We start from the raw sequence: 22,482 nt of genomic DNA, 5'->3' as shown, positions 1-22,482 counted from the left end.
TTAAAGTAGAGTGACAAATCTGCTTTACGTTGCATTGTCTCATTTCAGATACCAGGTTTATCAATGTGTTGAGCTCAGAACTGTTAAATTACAGTTACGCTAATCATTGTGTGATTGGAACTTTATCTTAAAGCTGTACTTTCTCAAAACAAATCAAATCAATCGCAGAGATGTGGTACAGCGTCATGCAATAGCAGGTCCTCAGTCTGTTATATATCAGGCTGGATAAACTTAAGCATGGGGGATTAAAGCACAGCTATATCCCTTTCTGTGATGGTAATTTCTTTGTTATTATATAAATGCGTGCAGCGTGCCACAATTTGACTCCATCCTAAGAAGCATGTCTGAGTCTGCAAATGAATGGTGAGTGGAGTCTACCAAAATTATTAGAAGCAAAACAAGTGGGAGAACTAATCCCGTTTAAAAAGACAAGATTTGTCAAATTGAAGTTGATTAAAATGGCCTAAGTTCTCAAAGGGAGGGGACCTTAAACATCCGCATCTTTCTTCAAACACCTTCCTTCATTTGAATTGAAAGCAAACGTATACTGCAATAACTGAAACAGAAAGCAACAATCTGAACCACGGGTATCACAAGAATAACTATCAATGACCCTACATTAGCTAGCAATCAACCGTAATTGAGTAGGCAAAAGAGATTTTGTTGACCTGGATTCAATTCTTCCCTCGATACTCAACTTAAACATTTTAGAATTATAGCACCTCTAATGCAGTAGAATATACCAAAGCATTCACAGAACAGAGGACAAGAGGAAAACTGTACATTAAGCCACATAAAGAGATATTAAGACCAAAACTTTATCCAGAAAACAGTAGGTTTTAAAGAACATCATAAAGCAAGTGTGAGAGACGGACGGGACGGGACGGGACAGGACAGGAAGAGGCAAACGTGATTTAGGGACGAATTTTCTAGCTTAGACCTAGGGTAAAAGCAGCTGAAAAAGGATAATGCACAAAAACTGAAGCAAATAGTAAAATGAAGAGAAAACTGTACCCTGCCAAGCAGTAGGCTGGTCAACGATGGAAGAACAGAGTTGAAAGCACAATACAGCAGGACTATGAGAGCACAGTATTTTATAGGAAGGAGATCAAAACACGACATAATTTAAGCAGTATTATGTTCTGGTATAACACACTGCAGGTAACCATGCTACAGCTCTCATTAGACCTGTAATTATTACCTTTACAAGGGCAAGTAGACATCAAGAATGAATTATTCATTTCATGAAGAAAACAAATGTGAAGCATGCACACTGTCAGGAATTAAATTCAAGAACTGTACTAGAAGTCTACATTTGGTTAAAAAATAAATCATGATTCAGCTACATTTCAGGTGCATTCTTCTGATGGTGATGATGATTTGCAGAATCTCATTATGCAGTATGATTTTAAATTAATATCTTTAGGTAGAATTTACAGTAGCTGGCAAATACAGAGCACCCATTGTTGGACTTGATCTTATTCTGTTAACTTAATGCAAATTGCTCCATGTAGATGAGTGAAATAGAGCAACATCTTCTATAGGGGCAACTAGGACTTGTGTAAAGCAGGGAAACATCAGAAAGGAGGACGCAACCCCTTGAACTTTGGCTGCCATTCTAAAGGATGATGACTAATGTGTAGTTTCACTTCATCCAGCTGCTTTTTGTCATATTCTTTGACACCCTTGTCTGGTAAAAATCTATCCAGCTTACAGTTAAAATTATTGAATTGAGTGGCTTTGAGCATGCCTCCTGAATGGTCTAGTTCGGATTTTGAGTTTGTACCTCCTCTTTGTAAACATCAGCAGCCAGTCAGAAAAAAAAAACTTTTCAGTATCAAACCTATTCATTCCTTTCAAAGTTTAAAACAATCAATCAATCTAACTGGTTCTTGGCTTTCTCTGTCTCAGGGGATATGATACCAGTTTTGAAATCTTGCCTTAATCAAACCCATGGAGTTACTTGTGACTTCCTCGTGAATCTGTGTTGTGCCCCTTCCAAGTTGTGGTGTGCAGGACTAGTCCAGATGTTGGCTAACCAGAGTGCCTTTTTGCTCCAGCTGTGCAGAAAGGTAAGCATTCCATCAACCTTATACTTAACATTGTTACACACTCCTAAATATCCACGAGCCTTTGCTCTTTCCAGCATGTCAGTCAATTGGGTTGAAGAACAGTTGAAGTGCCAAGTCTGGATCTGAGTGTACTAATTAAAATTGTGTCATTTCCTGACACTAGGCTGGGACCCAGGTCATTCAAAGGTACTTAAAAGTAGCTAGCAAAATCAGCTATACCCTGAATCCTACCTTTTAGCCAGATTACAAATGGGAATAGAAACTACAAATTAGCATGTCCCTAACTGAATTGCAATCATTACAAAAGAAGGTAGAGATAAATTTCAAATATCTGGGTGTAAGTATAGCTTAATCGTTAGCTTATTACAATCTAGTCTTCCGGTATTCTTCACAAGGCAGGCAGTTACTGCTAAATATGACTTAAGTTAACATGGATGCATGTTTTCGCATTTCTCTGTTCAATTTGTACTGAGAATAAACTGTCTCTCTCGGATGTCATTTTTCTGACGGTAAGCTTTGACCAATCAGAACGTCACCTTGAAACAAATCTTAGGGAATATGTAGCATTCATGTCTCAAAATTGAGAACTCGAATTTGAACACTATGCACTGGACTGCTTTAAACTAGCAAATCTTTGGAAGGTTTTAGTTTATTACTTGCAAATTGGAATTTATTTCAAAATAGGGATTCCAAGAGTATAACTGGGAGAGGACCAAAAGGTGTACAAGTTACAAGAGCATGAATTTTTGAATCCCAAGTTGACTCTTCAAAGATCTAAAAACACCTTGCTGCAGTTTTAATTGATTCTAGTCGCTTGATGAATGCTGTGATATGCACTGTAGAATAGAGCTTGAGCACAAAGCCATCAATTGCTCTGCTTGTCAAGGATGGATACCGATGGTTGTAGATGATCAAAAGCAGATTGGTTACTACAGGTCATCAGCCTCCAAGAAGAGCGAGGCTGGGTTTTCACGAAGTCATGGCATGTGGAGGTGAAACAGTTGCTGTTGGGAGCTTCATTTAAAGTACATAGTGGTTCAATACTGTTCCTTCATCAATTTATCATCGACTGACTTATCATTGTCCCCTCGTCCTTGTTATAGACCAGGCCAGACCCCTCAAAATAATTTAAGGTAGCCTGGACCCTAGTGTTTTCTTATTTTGAAGGAAGATGTGAAGTGAGCATTCCAGATGTGATGCAACTTTTAAACTGGTTAAACTACTTGATGTTAAGCAAAACTCGATTTATTTAAACATTACAGTTAAAATACAAACAAAAGAAAGAGGAATTTAGAATAACCTAACTATTGGGAAAACCTAACTGATTAAGATATATATAGTACCTATTACTAATTACCTGTTTCAATGTAGCAATGTCCCATAAACACACTCCTTGGCAAAATGGCAAATTCAAATGGCAGATTCTCACATGTAGTTCTCCCACCCAAGAGGGGAAATAAAAACATCAAAAGAAGATTCAAAGAAAGTAGCAGTCGGGAGACATTCATTGAAGCCCCAAACAGCTTCTGCTTAAAACTAAACCTAAAAATCAAAAACAAAAAAAAAACCTAGAAAACCTGGTCTGAGAGAACTGACCACACCAAGTTTACTTCCATTGTTCCAACTTTTTAAAAAAACCCAAAGGCCTCAAATTGTTTACTTTCTTAGTGACAGTTTGGTATCCCTGCCTTACAACCTCTATTGAAAAAAAAAACCAACCTGGACAAAATAACCACAAAGTGACAGCATCATCACACTCTATCTACTTGAAACCTATTATACAGAACTACTCATTAATAAGAAGTGGAAGAAGTGCACACAACCTTTGTATAACTTCAACCATGGTTGTTCAAAGAATAATAAATGGTTAATTACTGAAAGTCTGTGTGAAACACTCTTTCTTTCCTGTGTTCCACCCTATCACAAGCCTTTCTTTTCCAGTGTTCCACCCGTGTGTCACCAAGGTCTTACCAGACCATAGGGGCTGCTCTTTCCATTAGAGAGAGAAATGACTGGTGGGGATTTAACCTGAGGGCCACCAGACCTCAGGCAAGGTAAGAGGTTGAGAAGGAGAGTCCTTCAGGGTCACCTCAAACCAGGATGGTGACGTTCCACCCACTTCTTGCTCAAACCCCTTTAGTACCTTACTTTTCCTAGTTCTTCTAAATGGGTTATTTCCCTGAAAAATTAACTCTGTTGCCTGACCTGCTTGGTAATTCTAATACTGTCTGTTTTTATTTCAGATTTCCAGCAAATGTTTCAAGGATTTTGTGCTTGGTTCAGCTTCTTGGTCAGTGAAGCTAACATTCATTATTTCATCATCCAATAAAGTATACATTCAAAAGTTATACAATCTTACAGCACATGAGGTGACCATCCAGCCCATCATACTTGCACCACGTCTTTGGAAGTACTAATTAATCCTACTCTCCTATGTAGAGCTGTTGAGGACATGCAATGTACTGAAAGCTGAATATGCCATACCACCACTCTACGTTATTGCTTCTGCTCACTTGCTCAATTATTGAACACATTTATTGAAGGCCGATTACTGAGTCCTGCACAAAACCCAGATAATAAGAATCTCTGAGCTAACAGGGCCTTGCTAATGGACACCATATACTGAAGAATATCTTGTATAAAAACTAAAATTGCAACATTAAATTTGAAAAAATGAGTTGTTAAATCCAAATTTTGCTTAAGCACTTATTCAACCAGCATATGATTGCTGAAAATTATTCTACCTGACTACAATAATGCAGTCACACTAATAATCTAGCCCTGTAAGAGACAAATGCCAAATGACATGATTGTTAAAACATTCTGGCAAGACGTATAGCAATGATTAATGGTGTACTCGGTCAGAATATTTATTATTAAATATTAACTAAACTTAAGCAAGGCCAAAGACAAGAAAATTACAAAGTATATTGCTGAAAAGCTATTCCACCATTGATTTGAAGTAATCTAATCTGTATTATACACCTTGTTATTTCACTGTGGGATAGCAATATGTACAATACAAAATGCCCTGAGGCTGCCCGTTCCTCCAAATACTATGGACACAATGCCCATCTCCGTTGATGTTGCGCAGTTGATCTTGCTTATTAATACAGGTGTAAATACACAGGTATTGTGAGAGAAGATTGAAAATTGATAGCGAAAAGAATCAAAATATTCAAAGAGTGCTCCACTTGTTGAGCAAATAACACTAATTACAAAATCAGCATCTATTTCATTATTACTTTTTATATGAATTCAATATGTGCGTGAGCTAAGCTGAAGCACGGACCAACTGTACAGCAATGATTATTCTTAAATTATTCAAATTGGTACCAGATTGTGGTGACATTGGAAAAGCTTTTCACTTCATTTTACTGTTTTCTCACTGCAAAATACACGTGACAATAAAATCATTCAAAGTAGCAGCTACCAATTTTATTGATTTGATAATCTTTCTGTTTCTAGCTCCTGTCATAGTAATCCAGTGAGATGACAAGTACACCGCTCATGGACTATCAGTCGAAAGAGAAAATGGTTTACCTTTCAAATCCTTTTTCTGTTTACGGAGGTCCTTTTCAAAGTCTTCAAATTTCATTTGGGAAGCTTGAAACAAGTCCTGTGGTTCTGGCATGGGGAAGACACTTTGTTCTGTACCTGCATCCTGAGATGAGACATTTGGAATTTATCAACTGCAAGAAAATAATTTCCGTTTCTCAATCTAGTAACTAATGTATACCAACTTATTTTAGCAAATCTAAAATAATTTATTTTGTCCATAAAAATTACTTCAAAAGTTACCAAAAACAAGCAATTATTCTGTAACTAAAAAACATACCTTGTCAAAATTACGCAAATAATAGGAAACCAGATAGAACAGGAGATTAATGCTGTTATCCTGAAAGAGATAAAAATTGTTTGAGACAATGTGATATAGAGGAACCTTTATTACAAAGCACAATGACTATCATGTTGACATGTAAACTGTTAGCTCCCAAAACCCTATAACATTCCTCCCCCATTCATTTCAGTCCTTCCCAGTAGAACTCATGCTATTGCCCATGCCAGCAAGAAACATTGGCTTTACGGTATCTGAGACGATGCCAAGGCTGTCACTAACATTGTCACAAGTGTGAGAGCAAGACTCTAAAATGCAACATGCAATCACCTTCAACAACCAAGTCAGTAGACCCCATTCACATGCTAACCTTGGAGAAGCCACTATCTTTATTAAACAGTTCATAACTGGCTTGCTTGCCTAAAATGCAATCCTTCAAGAGTGGACACAACAATTAAAAGACAGTCAAGTCAGTCAGTCGGTCTCTGAATCGATTTTAAAGCTGCTAGTAAAATTGACAGTGTTAGAGACCTGCTCATAATGTTTTGTCACTCATGATTTTAGGGAGTAGGATGGAGTCATCAGAATGAGATTTCAATCATTTCTGTCAAGTCTGACGGCATTGCAGACTTTATTCGTGAAGGGGCAGTAATTCTCAGCTGTGTGGCTAACTGCGATAGCAAAATCAAAAATCCTGACAGTCACAGCTCTTGCTACTCTCCTGTTCAAAAAAATCTTCATATAGATCAAAAATACATTTAATGGTCATCAGGATTAACAAGGACCCGATATCTTTCTTTGGAATCCAAATTCAATTCCAATGCAATTCAATCATTTTAAGTGAACTTGAGAGATTTTGGGCAATAGTCTTAGTATTACATAAACAAAAACAATTAATTCAAATAGGTTAGTCCACTTATTCCCTTCAGCAGTACAAATAGTTAAACTTAGTTTTATTCAAAATTAAGAACAATCTGTTAGCGAGTTTTGAGAAGATTTGTAGCTCAGGTTTATGATAGGTCTTTAAGTTAGCTCGCTGAGCTTGAGGGTTTGTCTTCAGACATTTCGTGACCATACTGGGTAACATCATCAATAAGAATTTCTGCGTTTTAGGAGCAATGCACATTTAACAGACTACTTATTTTAAGCAAATCCATCTACAAGTGTTCACGACCATAGCTTCCATCACTCTAAGTCCCATTTAAAATCTGGTAGAATGGCCTGTATTAGCATTACTCCAACTATCCTCGTTGATCAAGTACCAGATTTGTTACAGGACAAAGAGATGTTGTCTCATTCAATAGCCCACCAGCATCATTTGCTTCCAGCATCAAAATAATTCAAACTTTAAGGAAGGTTTAACTCCATATACACAGTTAATTTTAAACTTATCTATTTGGATCAAAGGCTGATGTACCATCGGTGCAAGGCAATTGGGCATTCTGAATTACTTAGCTGAGAGTAACCTCAGTGATTTCACAGTAAGGTATAAATCCATGGCCAAATAAATGGAAGCAAGTCATCTGGATAGGCAGTGGATGCCACAAATGTTGAGCATTTTATGTGGGTTCCCAATCTTTTCTATTATTATGCAAAAAAACCCAAAAAGGTTATGCAAAGTCAAGGTTGTCGGGGTAATTATTGAACATATGCGTTAAGAGCAAGAGTAGGTCACTCAAACTGAGCTAGCTCTATTCCCCAATGAGACTACGGGTGAAATGATTACTCCACATTCCCACACACACTCAATAACCTTTCACCCATTGCACATCAACAATCTGTCTCCGCTATAAAGATATTCAAAAACTCTGCTTCAGCTACCTTTTGAAGAAGAGACTTCTAAAGACTGACAACCCCCAAGAAAAAATACTCTCCTGATCTCGGTTTTCATTAGGTGACCTCTTATTTTTAAACAGTGATCCTAGTTCTATATTCTCCCATAAGAAAAACAAACATCTTTTCCATATTCACCCCATCAAGGGTCTCCAGGAACTTAAAATGTTTCAATTAATCTACTTTGCACACTTCTAAACTCCATCACGATCAAGCCGAGCTTATCCAAACTTTCCTCATCAGTCAACACAATACCCTCATTCTAGGTCATGGTTTATTAAAGCCTTTTAAACTGCTCATAATGCATTTACATTTTAATGATTTAAAAAAAAAGAGGCAATGCAGTATGTAGATGTGTTATCATTAATGCTCTGTGTAACGGAAGAGTAATCTCCCCACTTTGTATTCAATTTTCCTTGTTGTAAATAGTAACATTCTTAGCTTTCCAAACTACTTGTTTTACCTGCACAAAAACCTTGTCAACTTCATACGCCAAGACCATAAGATGCAAGAGTAGAAATAGGTCATTGGTCCATTGTATCTGCTTTGCCATTTGTTGAGATCATGAGATTTAATAACCTTCAACTTCAATTTCCCTGCCTTGTCTCAATAACCTTCGATTCACTTCTTGATTAAAAATCTGTCTATCTCAGCCTTGAATATATTTAGTGACTGGCCTTAGCAGCCCTGTGCAATAAAGAATTCCACAAACATACTATCCTCAGGAGCAGAAATTCTTCTTTATCCCCGTGGATTAAATGGGTGATACCTTACTCAGGGATTGAATCTGCTGATTCCCGACTCTCCTACAAGAAACTTGTAACTCCCTTAGCAACCACTCTGTACAGCCCCCTAAAAATGTGAGATATTTTAATGAGTACAAGCCCAAACTTCTCAATCTTTCCAGGTAAGAGGAGCCTTTCATTTCCACATTCAATCTTGTGAATCTTCTTTGGTTTCCGTCCAATGCCTGTATCTCTTTCTTTAGATAAGGGAAACTAAACTATTCATAGTATTCCAGAAATTTTGCAAGACCTCTGTATTGTTATACTCCATTCCCTTTGAAATAAAACATTACATCTTTCTTCTGGATAACCTTCTGAAATTGGATGCTAGCTTTTTGTGATTTATTAATGAGGACTCCCCAATCCCTCTGTGCTGCAGTTTTCTGGAGTATTTTCTTATTTAAATATTCTTCAGCATTTTATTCTTCCTGCGAAGTCCATTACTTCTCATTTGTCCACATTATATTCCATTTGTCAAGCTACCTCACACTCAGTCAACCTTGCTCTTTCGTTCTGCAGACTGTGTGATGGCATATTTACTTCCATCATCCACGTCATTAATATATATTGTAAAGAGATGTGACACCCAGTACTCATCCTTTGGCACTCCACTAGTTACAAGTTGCCATCCTGAAAATGCTCCATTTGATCCCTGTCATTCTTCTTTTAATTAAGCAAACCTCTATCCACAATTACATACTGCATATGACAACAGCCTATAATGCTGGGAGTAGTACAAGTCTCCTTATGTGCAGGACCTTATCAAACACCTTTTGGAAATCTAAATATATTACTTAGACCGAATTTCCTGTATCCATCTTGCTTGTTTCATTCTTAAAGAACTCAAATTTGTCAGGCATTATCACTGTCATGAAGCCATGTTAAATCTATGTGAGTAGATTATATATTTCTAAATACCTGATTATAGAATGGACTCTGTCATTATTATCACTGTCTTTTACTCTTTCATTGACAGTTTTGGGATTTTTCTAGAATATAACATCCTTGAAAGAGTATTACCCATGTATCACCACGTCTAATTGCTACCTTTAAATCCAAGGATAAAATTAATCAGATCCAGGTGACTTAGCCCCAGAAGTTTTTCTTGTACATTTTCTCCAGTGGTAGTTAACTTTACTGTCTTCCCTCTCTAGTACCTTCATTACATAGTATTCTTAGATTGCTATTCATGTTCACCACCATGAATCATAGAATTTCTATGGTGTTGAAGCAGGACATTTGGTTCATTGAGTCCACACCAATCTTCTGAGGAGCATCCCACTCAGACCCACCCGTGTACCCCATCCCTGTAACCCTGCATTTTCCATGGCTAACCCCACCTAGCCTACACATTATGGGTAATTTAGTTTTGCTAATCCACTTTACCTGCACATCTTTGGACTGTGGGAGAAAACCAGAGAATTAGCAGGAAACCCACACACACAGTGAGAATGTGCCAACTCCACACAGTCTTCAATGAAGATTGAAGCAAAGTATTTCGGTTGGTCGACTGTCTGACAAGTGAGTTTTTCCTTTTCTTTAAAAAATGACCTCCATCCATCATGTAATCTTAGATCATTTCTTATCCTACTTATTCCATTCTGTACTAACAAAGATACTCCACCACACTCACTCTCTTTCCTGCCTGTTCTTTTCAAACAGTCACATACCCAAACTAGGGCACCCAGGTCCCTTTACATTTCAGAGCTCTGCAATGTATCACCATTTAGAAAATGTGCTTCTCTTATTTCCTGTCAAAATGGACAATGTCACATTACTCCCAACCAACTCCCTCCCCAAACTTACTGTGTGCTCCATTCAGCCACTTAATATATCCTTTGTAACTTATTGTGCCCTATTTACTTATTTTCTTCCCTATCTTTATTTTGTCAAAAAATGGAGAAACCATCCTTTATATCTCTTTATCTATCAATTTATATAAACTGCAAGTATTTGACACTCTAGAACTGGTACCTACGGCACAACACTAATTTGATGAGCCATTTTTGTTTATTAGGTAAAAACAATGACTGCAGATGCTGGAAACCAGATTCTGGATTAGTGGTGCTGGAAGAGCACAGCAGTTCAGGCAGCATCCAAGGACTTTTGCCCGAAACGTCAATTTCGAAGCTCCTTGGATGCTGCCTGAACTGCTGTGCTCTTCCAGCACCACTAATCCATTTTTGTTTATTGCCCGATTCCTATTAGCCTACAGACAATGGTCTCTCAATGCCAAAACATTAATATTATCACCAACTCTGTTAGCTTTCAACTTTCATTTCAGGCAAATTTTTAAAAATATTTTTCAATAAACAGAAGGCTGCTATCTCCTGGAATAGGATATTAATTGCTAGCATGCTGTTGAAGTTGCAAGAAGCTGTGATTCATGATTTTCTTTCTGTACATTTCTAACTACTTGCTCACTGTATGTTCACGGTATGACTGGCAAAGAGAGATTACTGATGGCGCGCAGGAGGGAAATGATCAATATTGAGAGTCATTAACCCAGTAGTGCTTCAGTGATGTTGTCATCCCAACTATTCACTAATTCAGCTCCCACACTGTCAAGGATTATTAACTCCTCTATTCCCTCATTAGCCATTGGAATTCACTGCTTAAAGAAAACAAAATCATTAGTTCAAAATTAATTTCAAGGCTCATGTTTTAAGCTATGATAACAAACTCAAAGAACTGAACTGGTTCTCAGTTCATAAGGTTCAACAGCACAATGTAGAGGCCAGGAGCAAGTTTAAAGCCATCAAAAGTAGGCAACCAGACTTTTACAGAATAAATAAAACTTTGGAAATAGCCAGCAGGTTTGGCAGCAGCTGTGCAGAGAGAAGCATGACAAATGAGTCGTGATGGCTCTCATTCAGAACTGTCAGAAGAAAGGAACGCAATGTATTTTAATGCTGTTGAAAAGTGAGGGCAAGGGTGGAAGAGGAGGAAGAACAAAAGTGAAGGTTTTTGGTTGGGTACAAGACAGGAGGGATTAAATTACAAAGATGTCATGGAACAAAAGACGAAAGGAGTGTTAATGGCTGTGGCGAGAACACCAAGCATTTGTCCAGTGAAAGTCTGAATGGAAGAATAAAGAACAGCTTGGTCTATAAGCAAGATCATGAACAAGATTCAGACGGATTCTGGATCAGTGGTGCTGGAAGAGCACAGCAATTCAGGCTGCATCCAACGAGCAGCGAAATCGACGTTTCGGGCAAAAGCCCTTCATCAGGAATAAAGGCAGAGAGCCTGAAGCTGATCCAGACTCTCTGCCTTTATTCCTAAGGAAGGGCTTTTGCCCGAAACGTCGATTTCGCTGCTCGTTGGATGCTGCCTGAATTGCTGCGCTCTTCCAGCACCACTGATCCAGAATCTGGTTTCCAGCATCTGCAGTCATTGTTTTTACCCCAAGATTCAGACGGATACAGGACAAAAAAAAACATAATCAGAGATAGAGATCCTATGGGATCAAAAGAAACCCATTGCATTTCTACTTTCTTTCTGAAGGTCATGTTTGACTTGCAACATTAACTTTTTCTCTCTTCACAAATGCTGCCAGAACAGCTGACAATTTCCAGCATTGATTTTTCTCTCCAGATTTCCAACATCTGCAATATTTTGCTTTTGCTAAAACCTGATTTTAAAAAGTCATTTAGTGGTACAGAAGTTGTATACTGCTGAAAAAAAAAGGGGACTAATTTTGTCAAAGCTTTTGGTCTTGCTTTCATTAGGACAATTTGCAAGAAATGCGAAATCTAAGAGAAAACAACATTTTCATTTACAATGGTATGATCCTGCCAAAAATAAACCATTCCTGTTTATCACAGATAAGGAAGATGCTATTTGAATTTCAGTGCCAGTGTAATGTTAGGTATGTAGGTCATACACTCAAAAGAGGATGGCTGATATCACACTGCAAGTCAGTTTGACTGTTTGCAACAAGGTCCTGACCCTATGCAAGTAGCTGACACTTTCAAAACTCAACAGCATCTAACATTAGATATGATTTGCAATTGGACCACACTTGCCACGCACGTCTGAGTGTGCGAACTGACAACCAATTTACGATTGAGCGTCAGGCTCATCGTATCGTGCACATGAGTGAAGTCATTAACTGGTAGATTCGCATGGCAACACTGCTACCAATCAGGCTCCACTTCTCTAATACAGGATGAACATTGTTGTCCCTTTACTGTGGCATTTCTTGTGAATTGTCCTGATCAATGCAACATAAAAAACTTCAATAAGATGCTTCTATTTCCAGCTGTAACCAGATTTTTATACTGAGACGACCATATATGGGCAGTTGAAACTTCTGCTGATAAACCGAAGGCAAAAATAAGAAATGCAAATATATATTTTTTTCATACAATGTAATAAATTGTACACAAGTTGGCTATATATTTGGTTAAGTTTTGAACTGAAGGTTCACATGCAGATGAGTGATTAACCTGATAATAATAAACAACACCACTGAAACACAGCATCTATGGACAGAGAGCCACAGTAAACCCTTCAACTGATTGGACTCTTCTTCGGATCCAGTAACAACCTTAGGTTTACTCCTACTGAAATTACAAGAAAGATAACCAGCAGGAAATGACCAACACGCCCATCAAGCCTATCCTATGCTGATTGAAGTTGCATATCAATTTTGATGACAGGTTAGGAGCCAGCAGTTGTAAGATTTATTTCACAGTTAATTTTTAGGTGGTGACTAATCATCAGTAACTTTGAAGATTAACGGCAATGTGCCAATTGGAAGTGGTCGATTGGAATCTGCCAGGTCTGAAAATTATTTTCTTATTACATTTTTGGTACTGTGTAAATTAACCAGTAATTTCAGTAACTGGTATTTTAAAGGAAGATTGGCAGCAAGACATCGCAAGTCAGTCATTTTGGCGCTGGTAAGAAATTCACATCATTTCTAATGACTCAAAACACACTTCTACACATTCAAATCGCTCTGGGCCAATTTGCCGTAAAGTGATTCAGCACATATTAAAAAGAACCAAAAATTATATTTGTACTGCACAGGTTCAGTAACTGGAAACAAATCAAAGCTGTACTGTGTTACTGAAGGAAATGAACTCATCTTAATCTCTTTAATAGACTATTTTTGATTGATGTGCTACTTCCTTCACGAATAAACTCAGCAACCTCTCTAACCCACATCCCAGTTTGTCATCACCTTTATTCACTGCAGGGAAATTATTCACAATTCTCCCTTTCTTCGCAATGTCAGTTGCTATTTCTGATCAGACTCTTTTAAGCTAAATTATTTATTTTAAATTATGTCTGAATGAAATATTAATCTTGTTTACATCCAGACCAAGAAATATCACTCATTTTTTTAAATGGATCAATTAAATCTGAAGAAAACTAAAACTTAAGATGACCATTTGCAACTTGCCAGAGATAATACTGACCAGTGCTTAAACTGCTGGTATCCACTCAATCACGTGTAACTTGTACTCCAAAAAGAAACTCGCTTTACATATATTATTGAGCTTGTTGTAAACTGTTGGCCCCACAGCTTCTTGTAGCTTACACAATTGGTTCTCCTGTATACTGACCATTAAAGAACTTTTAATCTTTCTGTCGGGCATTTTATAGACCACATATTAAAGAGGAGGTACTATGTCCTTTGACTGATACATTACAAGCTGATTCAATATTCCTCAATGGACATTTTCCTGTAACCTCATAAAAGCCACGCTGGAAACCATTCCTTCAGACATCTGCTTGTGTGGGAACCAAGCCAATGTTAAGCAAAACCCACCTTCGATTTCTCAACCACACTTATCTGTTTTTGGATGGAATGCTTCAATTCCAGTGTCAACTCTCCCAAAAGGTGGAGACAACCATTCCAAGAGCTGTCATGTACAATAACTTTAAAGAATGATTTTGGTCCAGTGGTCAGGAGTTATCATCTACAAACACAGCATAAATGCTCGCAATACCTAGCTGTCCACAGCATTGCATTTTAACCATTGGCTGAAAGAGTCAGATAGTTTATACTACACGGCTATCTACAATTTGCTATCTCTAGATAACTGCCACTCTCTACACATTCTCCTAAATTAGCTATAAACATTATTAATACTTCTAAACTTTGCTTGTTCACAACACTACAGATTAACAGTTGGAAGATTACAAACAGGTTTATGCTCAGCTTTTCTGGAAACAAACAAGTGCACCTATCACATAAAAGAACTGCCAATGCTGGAATTCTGAAACAAAAACAGAAAATGCTCGAGAAATTCAACAGATCTGGCAGCAGTTCTAGAGAGAAAACAGAGTTAACCTTTTGAGTCAAGTGAGCCTTCTGTTTCTCCAGCAATGCCAGTTTTGTGTTGACCATGTACTTACACTGCTCTTCACATCTCGGAGCTTTGGAAGGATCTCTAAGCCAAAACCATCTGCTTGGCCACGACTTCTGTTCCCTCCATTCATATAGTTTCCGAAAGCAAGAATCAAACCCAGCACCTGCTTTACACTGGCACTTGTTTGGAGTGTCTGAGGCAATAAGAGAAAAAAAGTTTTAGCTCAAGCTCTTAACTTTACTATAATCATTGGTTCTGAAATCATCATCATTCTAAGGTCAAGATGCTTAAATTGGCCCTTGAGAACCATTTGTGAATAATTTTCTCTAAATTTCCAAGTGCCAAGTAAACAATTACAAAGAATTCATCTTTCCCAATGTCCCATATCCCAAAAATAAATAGTTCAAAAGCTGTTGTCTCATTTATCATAATGCCAAGTAAACAATCACATGATTATGCATTATCATATTAATATGACATATACATGATGTACTTTCATATTAATTACCATTAATATGATTACTATAATTGGCAACAGCAGCATTTAAACTAACAATACTTATTTTCAGGATATGGGGCATTGTGAAAGATGTATTCATTGCCTTTTTAAAGTGCATTCATTCTTCATCGGAATAATTTACTAGAGCCACTTCACGGTCAGATGTACGCTTGACTATGTAGGACTGAAGTTTTTTGGGACAATGAACTAGTTGGGTTTCTTAAAAAAATGCCAACTTGCATCATTGCTTTCAATGCCAGTGAATTGACTATATTTATTGACTATAGTTTTGTTTTTCAGCAGTAAGAATTGAAAATACAACCTCTGGCTTTTGCCCAAAACGTCAATTTTCCTGTTCCTCGGATGCCGCCTGACCTGCTGTGCTTTTCCAGCACCACTCTAACCTAGACTCTGATCTCCAGCATCTGCAGTCCTCACTTTTGCCTCTGAAACACAAGCTCAACAGTAAACATGCCATTTCCCATTATACTAACCACAGCTTAAACATAAAAGGTATAGAAAAGAGAAGCAGGAGTAGGTTATTCTGCTCTCCTAGCCTGCTCCGCCATTCAATAAAATCAATTGTCCAACTCAGCATTCGGCTCCTGTTTTCCACCCATACCCTTTAGCCTCAAGACCTACACTAACTCCTTGTTGAAAACATTCAATGTTTGACCTCAACCACATTGTGCTAGAAAATTCCACAAGATCGTCACTCTCGGTGAAGACATTTCTCCTTGTCTCAGTCCTAAATGGCCTTCACCATATAATTGGCAACAGCAGCATTTAAACTAACAATACTTATTTTCAGGATATGGGGCATTGTGAAAGATGTATTCATTGCCTTTTTAAAGTGCATTCATTCTTCATCGGAATAATTTACTAGAGCCACTTCACGGTCAGATGTACGCTTGACTATGTAGGACTGAAGTTTTTTGGGACAATGAACTAGTTGGGTTTCTTAAAAAAATGCCAACTTGCATCATTGCTTTCAATGCCAGTGAATTGACTATATTTATTGACTATAGTTTTGTTTTTCAGCAGTAAGAATTGAAAATACAACCTCTGGCTTTTGCCCAAAACGTCAATTTTCCTGTTCCTCGGATGCCGCCTGACCTGCTGTGCTTTTCCAGCACCACTCTAACCTAGACTCTGATCTCCAGCATCTGCAGTCCTCACTTTTGCCTCTGAAACACAAGCTCAACAGTAAACATGCCATTTCCCATTATACTAACCACAGCTTAAACATAAAAGGTATAGAAAAGAGAAGCAGGAGTAGGTTATTCTGCTCTCCTAGCCTGCTCCGCCATTCAATAAAATCAATTGTCCAACTCAGCATTCGGCTCCTGTTTTCCACCCATACCCTTTAGCCTCAAGACCTACACTAACTCCTTGTTGAAAACATTCAATGTTTGACCTCAACCACATTGTGCTAGAAAATTCCACAAGATCGTCACTCTCGGTGAAGACGTTTCTCCTTGTCTCAGTCCTAAATGGCCTTCACCATATCCTTAGACTGTGTCTGGGGTTCAGAAATGGTCATCTTTAGAGCAAAATGTCTTACAATAAAGAGCTTAGTTTAAACAGACTTGGGAAAATCTACAGCACTTACAAAGTATCTAAATGACCTTATCACTAACCAATTGTTTAATTTGGTTTTACACCATGTCTTTTTACCTTACAAATCTTAGAGGATGATTACATTTACACAATAATTTGACTGGAAAGTTAGTTACTTTGATGATATCTCACTCTTCCTTAAACCTTAGCCATTTACTATATTTTCTGCCAAAGCCCCAATCAAACTACCATGGGTGCAACGCCTTCCAGATCCTTCAGTACCCTCAGCTAGCCCGCAGTAATCTTTTCCAAATTGAAGCCTGTCATCTTGTTCCACCCACTCTATTGATCTTTAAATCCTCACAGTCTCTGTTGCCCCAACTCTCAACACAGCTTATGCCTACTAATATTCTTCCCTTCACCATTTCCTCCCCGAGTCTGTTAGTTTCTCATACTCAAACCATGGTATAGTCATTGGGAGAAATATTCCATTCACTGGAGTGTTGAGAGAGTGATGTATAGCACAAACAGTATCCCCTTATCAGCCTTTTCTGTGAACTCAAAACTCCAGCAATTTGACTCAACACAATTTACTCTCTACAAATTCATACTGGCTTTCCTTCATTAATCTGTATCTTCCCAGGTGATTGATATTTCAAAATGGCAATCCAACAAAAACTATTTTGCCATCACTGAGGCTAAACTGACTGACCTGTAGTTTCTGAACTTATCCAAGCATCCTTTTGAACAAGAGTGTGATATTCACCAATTGTTTGGTACAATCCCTGTATCTAAAGAGGTTTGGAAGATTATTAGATTCCCTACAGTATGGAAACAGGCCATTTGGCCCAACAAGTCCACATCAACCCTGCGAAGAGGAACCCACCCAGACCCATTACTTTACCCTATATTTCCCCCTGACCAATATACCTAACACTATGGGCAATTCATCTGATTCACACATTTTTGGATTGAGGGAGAAAACCGGAACACCTGGAGAAAACCCATGCAGACACGGCGAGAATATGCAAACTCCACACACACAGTCGCCCCAGGCTGGAATCACCACTCTCAACACTCCAGTGAATGGAATATTTATCCCAATGATTATAACATGGTTTGAGTATGAGAAATTAACAGACTCAGGGAGGAAATGGTGAAGGGAAGAATATTGGTAGGCATAAGCTGTGTTGAGAGTTGGGGCAACAGAGACGGTGAGGATTTAAAGATCAATAGAGTGGGTGGAACAAGCTGACAGGCTTCAATTTGGAAAAGATTACTAGCCGAGGGTACTCAGGTCCCTGGCGCTGTGAGCTAGCAGTGCTTTCAGAGCATCTACAATTTCCACCCTTACTTTTAGTGTCCTTGTACACAGCTGATCCAGTGACTTTAGCATAGCCTACCAGTTCCTCTTTATCAATTAGCATCCTCTGGTAACTTGACCACATCTTCCACTACAACCTTGGTAACATTCTACCCATCATTACCGAGGAAAACAAAATACTCACCTCATACTTTAGCAATACTCTTTGCCTTTATGTGAAATGCCCTTTTTAATGTCACATCTCATCACCCTTTTTTCTATTTACATCTTTAAAAATATAAAAACGTTTCAGATTCCCTTTTAGGTTAGCTGTTAATCTCTTCTCATTCTCTCCCTTTATGTCTACGTTTCTCCAGTTTCCCACCTAAATTTTCTGTACTCAATCTGGTTTTAAACTGCATCAGCTGTCATATCCATGCTTTTTCAGCTTCAATTTATTCTTTATCTCTTTCACTATCCAGCGAAATTTGGCTGCTTGTTTTATTTTTCCCATCCACGGATATGTATCTCAAGTCAACTACACTTAAGACCTTTTCAAAGGCAGTGTTCCATTACAGTTTTCTAACCCAAATCCAACGAAAGGATCAAGAAAAAAGAAGTCAAAATGAAGGGTCTTTGTAATGTACATTCAAATTGTTGTTGTATGGGTGGCATGGTGGCTCAATGGTTAACACTGCTGTCTCTCAGCGCCAGAGATCCGGGTTCCATTCCAGCCTCAGGCGACTATCTGTCTGGAGTTTGCACATTCTCCCCATGTCTTGTGGGCTTCTTCCATGTGTTCCAGTTTCCTCCCAGACCCCAAAGATGTGCAGGTTAGGTGAATTGACCATGCTAAATTGCCCACAGTGACCAAGGACGTGTAGGTTAGGTGTAGTTGTTGGGGAAATGCAGCACAATAGGTTAGCGGAATGGGTTGGTGTGGACTTGATGGGCCAAGCGGCCTGTTTCCACACCGTAGGAATACTATGGGTGATTCAAAAGCTGAATTTAGGAATAACTTTGTGGTTCAATGGTTAGCACTGCTGCCTCACAGCGTGCGTAGGTGAGATGCTCTTTGAAGCGTTGGTGTGGACTCAATGGGCCGAATGGCCTGCTTCCACACTGTCAGGCTTCTATGAATCAACCTAGAATGGAAATTCTACCAGCTGCCATGGTGGGATTTGAAAACTTGCCTTCAGAGCATTAACCTGGGCTTCTGCACTTTTGACCATCATTACTACTTCACGATCATCTCCCCCATGGATACTGAACACGTGAGCTGTTCCAAGTAAGCCTTTTGTCTCTTGGAGCAGAACCTGATCACATTTAAACATTTTACAGTAATGTGACGTCAATGTTTTTGGAAACAAATTACTGAAAGGTAGTTAAAGCATACATACATTTAAATGAAAAAATTATTTTCATCATGTCATAAATGGTTGTCTGTCACATCAACTCTAACCTGCTGACATTTATATTTGGACCAGAGATCAGATGCCAGTCAGACACTGGAACAACTTTCAATTAGCATTACAGGCATTTTAAGCTTGCACAAATTAAAACAAAAATGATAAATGGACAAGTACTCCATACAAAATTATATAAATGCACAAGGGTAAAAGAAAGAAAATACTTCATCTCCCATTTGCAAGAGAGCATGCCACATCTTTCTCAGGATTACCAGAATCTGGACAGTTCTCCAAGTAATGCTCCATTTATATCTTTCTGGAAAAGTAAAGCTGGCTTCAACAATCAGCACCTCTGTTTACAAGACGACCTATTAAGTAATACTCACCATTTATTATAGCAAACCATTTCCAAACATCTTAAAAGTTGATTTTTTTTTCCCCACTTTACTCTTTTGGCTATACATGTGAAGTTCCAAAAGCCACATCCAGCACTACACCACCCCTACCCTTGTAATTAATGTATTTGCATTTTTCACCCGTAAAAATCTTCAAATGGAAAATGTTTGGTCCGCACATATCCCTTGCCACCATCACCAATAAGATGGTCTTAAAAACAGCAAAAACCTGTTAATGTTAAGTAGTGACTGTTTTATATAAACGCCCTTTAATAAACCATAAAAGGAAACATGAAAAAAAGCAGGAGAGGAGACTCTGTAGCCTTGGAAGTTAATAATGAGAATGGGGCATGTAGTGTGTTTGTGTGTTGAGGCCTACCTTGCATAAGTTATCCATTATTTCCAGCTTACGGTTAATTGCAGCAATACTTTCCAAGAAAGTGGACTGGAAAAGGATACAAAACACTCGTTCGGAAAAATTTTCAATTTGAGCCAGCTCATACAGAAACCTGGTGGGAAAAGTGGTCAGTCAGTCATTGCATTCTCCCAAAGTTAGAGTTCCAACGCCCTTGCCCTCTCCTGCCCAACATATAGTCCAACAGACAACTAAACAATGAAAAAGTAAATATGCGACAGTAGCAGTTGAGGCAAAATAGGCCAAAAAGCATTAAATGTGGCTTAAAGCAAGCTTACTGCTCAGGCTTGTCCAAGGGCTTGGCATTATCCTTAGATGACTTTTGGATGTGCTTTTCAATTTTCTCCAACTCTTCTTGCTGTGCTCTCTGCAGATTTAAAATTAAAGACCCATATCATATGAGAAGCAGAGATTCACGAAATGTGACTTGCACACAACTTTCCAGTGTTTACAATTCTCTCTGCTATCGTGCCTCAGTGACAACATGTATTTTCACCCATCAGCTTGGCCATTTCTAAAGCTGGCACCTTTTCTCTCCATTCTCACTGCTCTCTTGATTTCATAGCTTATGTGGGAATTACCTGGGCTGTCGTTATTGTTCCTCACCTTGGATCTTGAGAGTTTGCCAGCTTTCAGCCTCTTTTTGAAGAAAGAACATGTCATTTATCAGACCAATTTTAACCCTCTCACGGTATTAACTTGTCATTGTGGTACACTACCTTGGCATTTTTCAAACACAGCTTAGTGACTGTATGGTAAATATCAGAAAGAGGAAAGGATAATTCTAGGCAGAGTCATTCTCATTCAATAGCACTGGGGAGCAATAAAGATTGGAGACTCTGTGTGTTTACTGTTCCTAAGCAAGGGTAGCAAGGCCGATTTATTAAGTTTTGTAGTCTTCCTACCATCACACTTAGGAGCACCAGACAACTGCGTGCACAATGCAAGAGGGGTCCGTCCCACCATGCTGAGAAGCATAAAATAGTTACAACACAGGAGGTGGCCAATCAGCCGATTGTATCTATGCTGGGCCTCTGAAAGAATAGTTCACCTCATGTCACTTAACCACCCTTTCCCAGTGTTGCTGCAAACTGAAATAACATTTGACATTTTACTGAACTGTTGCTTTAAACACACAGAATACAAGTTTCTTTACAGCAGACCAAGAGGAATGTAGATTTACTGAGTCCATCAAACGGGCATTGTTTTAAAACCTGAGCTACTCAATGGAAAACTCAAAATTGAAGTCAGTGGAAACAAAATGACTCAGCCAGGCTGTAAAGTGGCTAGCCAATCTAAACAGGCAGTGGGCAACTTCGGTAAAAATAAGCCACTCCTTATTAGTGGGTACATTTTATTGATGTTCCACAAAAGTAATTTGTCCTTTTTAAAAAAGGACCTCAAGAAATAACAACATTAATGGTGACTATCCTGAAGGAAGGGAAATGACTTCTGGCGATACAGCAAAGACAACAGAGACTAATTTAGTTTGGGATTATGTTCAGCATGGACTGGTTGGACCGAAGGGTCTCTTTTCATGCTGTTTGACTCTATAACAGTAGAGTCGCGACGACATCCTAGTGAGAGCACCAAAACATGTGCTCCATTCAAAGTTTGTGCGAAGATTTGTAGCTCAGGTGCTCGTTGTTGTGGTTGCTTGTTGTCTGCGTGTGTGGCTACTAAGGATAGCTGGTCGTGTCGTTTCGAAACGACACAACCAGCTATCCTTAGTAGCCACACACGCAGACAACAAGCAACATGAATTCGACTGGGACAACACTACTATCATAGGGCAAGCCAGACAGAGAACAGCCAGGGAATTCCTAGAGGCATGGCATTCATCCACAAACTCCATCAACAAACACATCGACCTGGACCCAATATACCAACCACTACAGCGGACAGCTGAAACTGACAACCGGAAGCGGCAGGGACAGACCACTACAAACACCGGAGGAAACATCAAAGAAGCGCTTCGCGGGAGGCTCCCAAGCACCGATGATTCGCCTAGCCAGGGGACGAAACGTTTGCAACAAAAATTTCCAGC

The 22,482-nt window shown here is 38.7% G+C and overlaps 1 protein-coding gene across 1 annotated transcript in view; it reads right to left on the bottom strand.

The window, feature by feature from the left end:
- fmn2b (formin 2b) overlaps nt 1-22,482 on the bottom strand; it is a 463,563-nt gene that overhangs the window by 175,540 nt on the left and 265,541 nt on the right. Inside the window, exons 12-16 of the mRNA XM_043696758.1 lie at nt 20,714-20,802; nt 20,400-20,529; nt 14,901-15,047; nt 5,911-5,970; nt 5,616-5,736 (exon numbers count right to left, since the gene is read on the bottom strand). Coding sequence (XP_043552693.1) covers nt 5,616-5,736; nt 5,911-5,970; nt 14,901-15,047; nt 20,400-20,529; nt 20,714-20,802 — 547 coding nt within the window. The remainder of the gene's footprint in view (nt 1-5,615; nt 5,737-5,910; nt 5,971-14,900; nt 15,048-20,399; nt 20,530-20,713; nt 20,803-22,482) is intronic.

Source organism: Chiloscyllium plagiosum, chromosome 9 (genome assembly GCF_004010195.1).
Source record: "Chiloscyllium plagiosum isolate BGI_BamShark_2017 chromosome 9, ASM401019v2, whole genome shotgun sequence".
Classification (NCBI taxonomy): domain Eukaryota; kingdom Metazoa; phylum Chordata; class Chondrichthyes; order Orectolobiformes; family Hemiscylliidae; genus Chiloscyllium; species Chiloscyllium plagiosum.
This window is presented reverse-complemented; position numbering and strand designations above follow the sequence as displayed.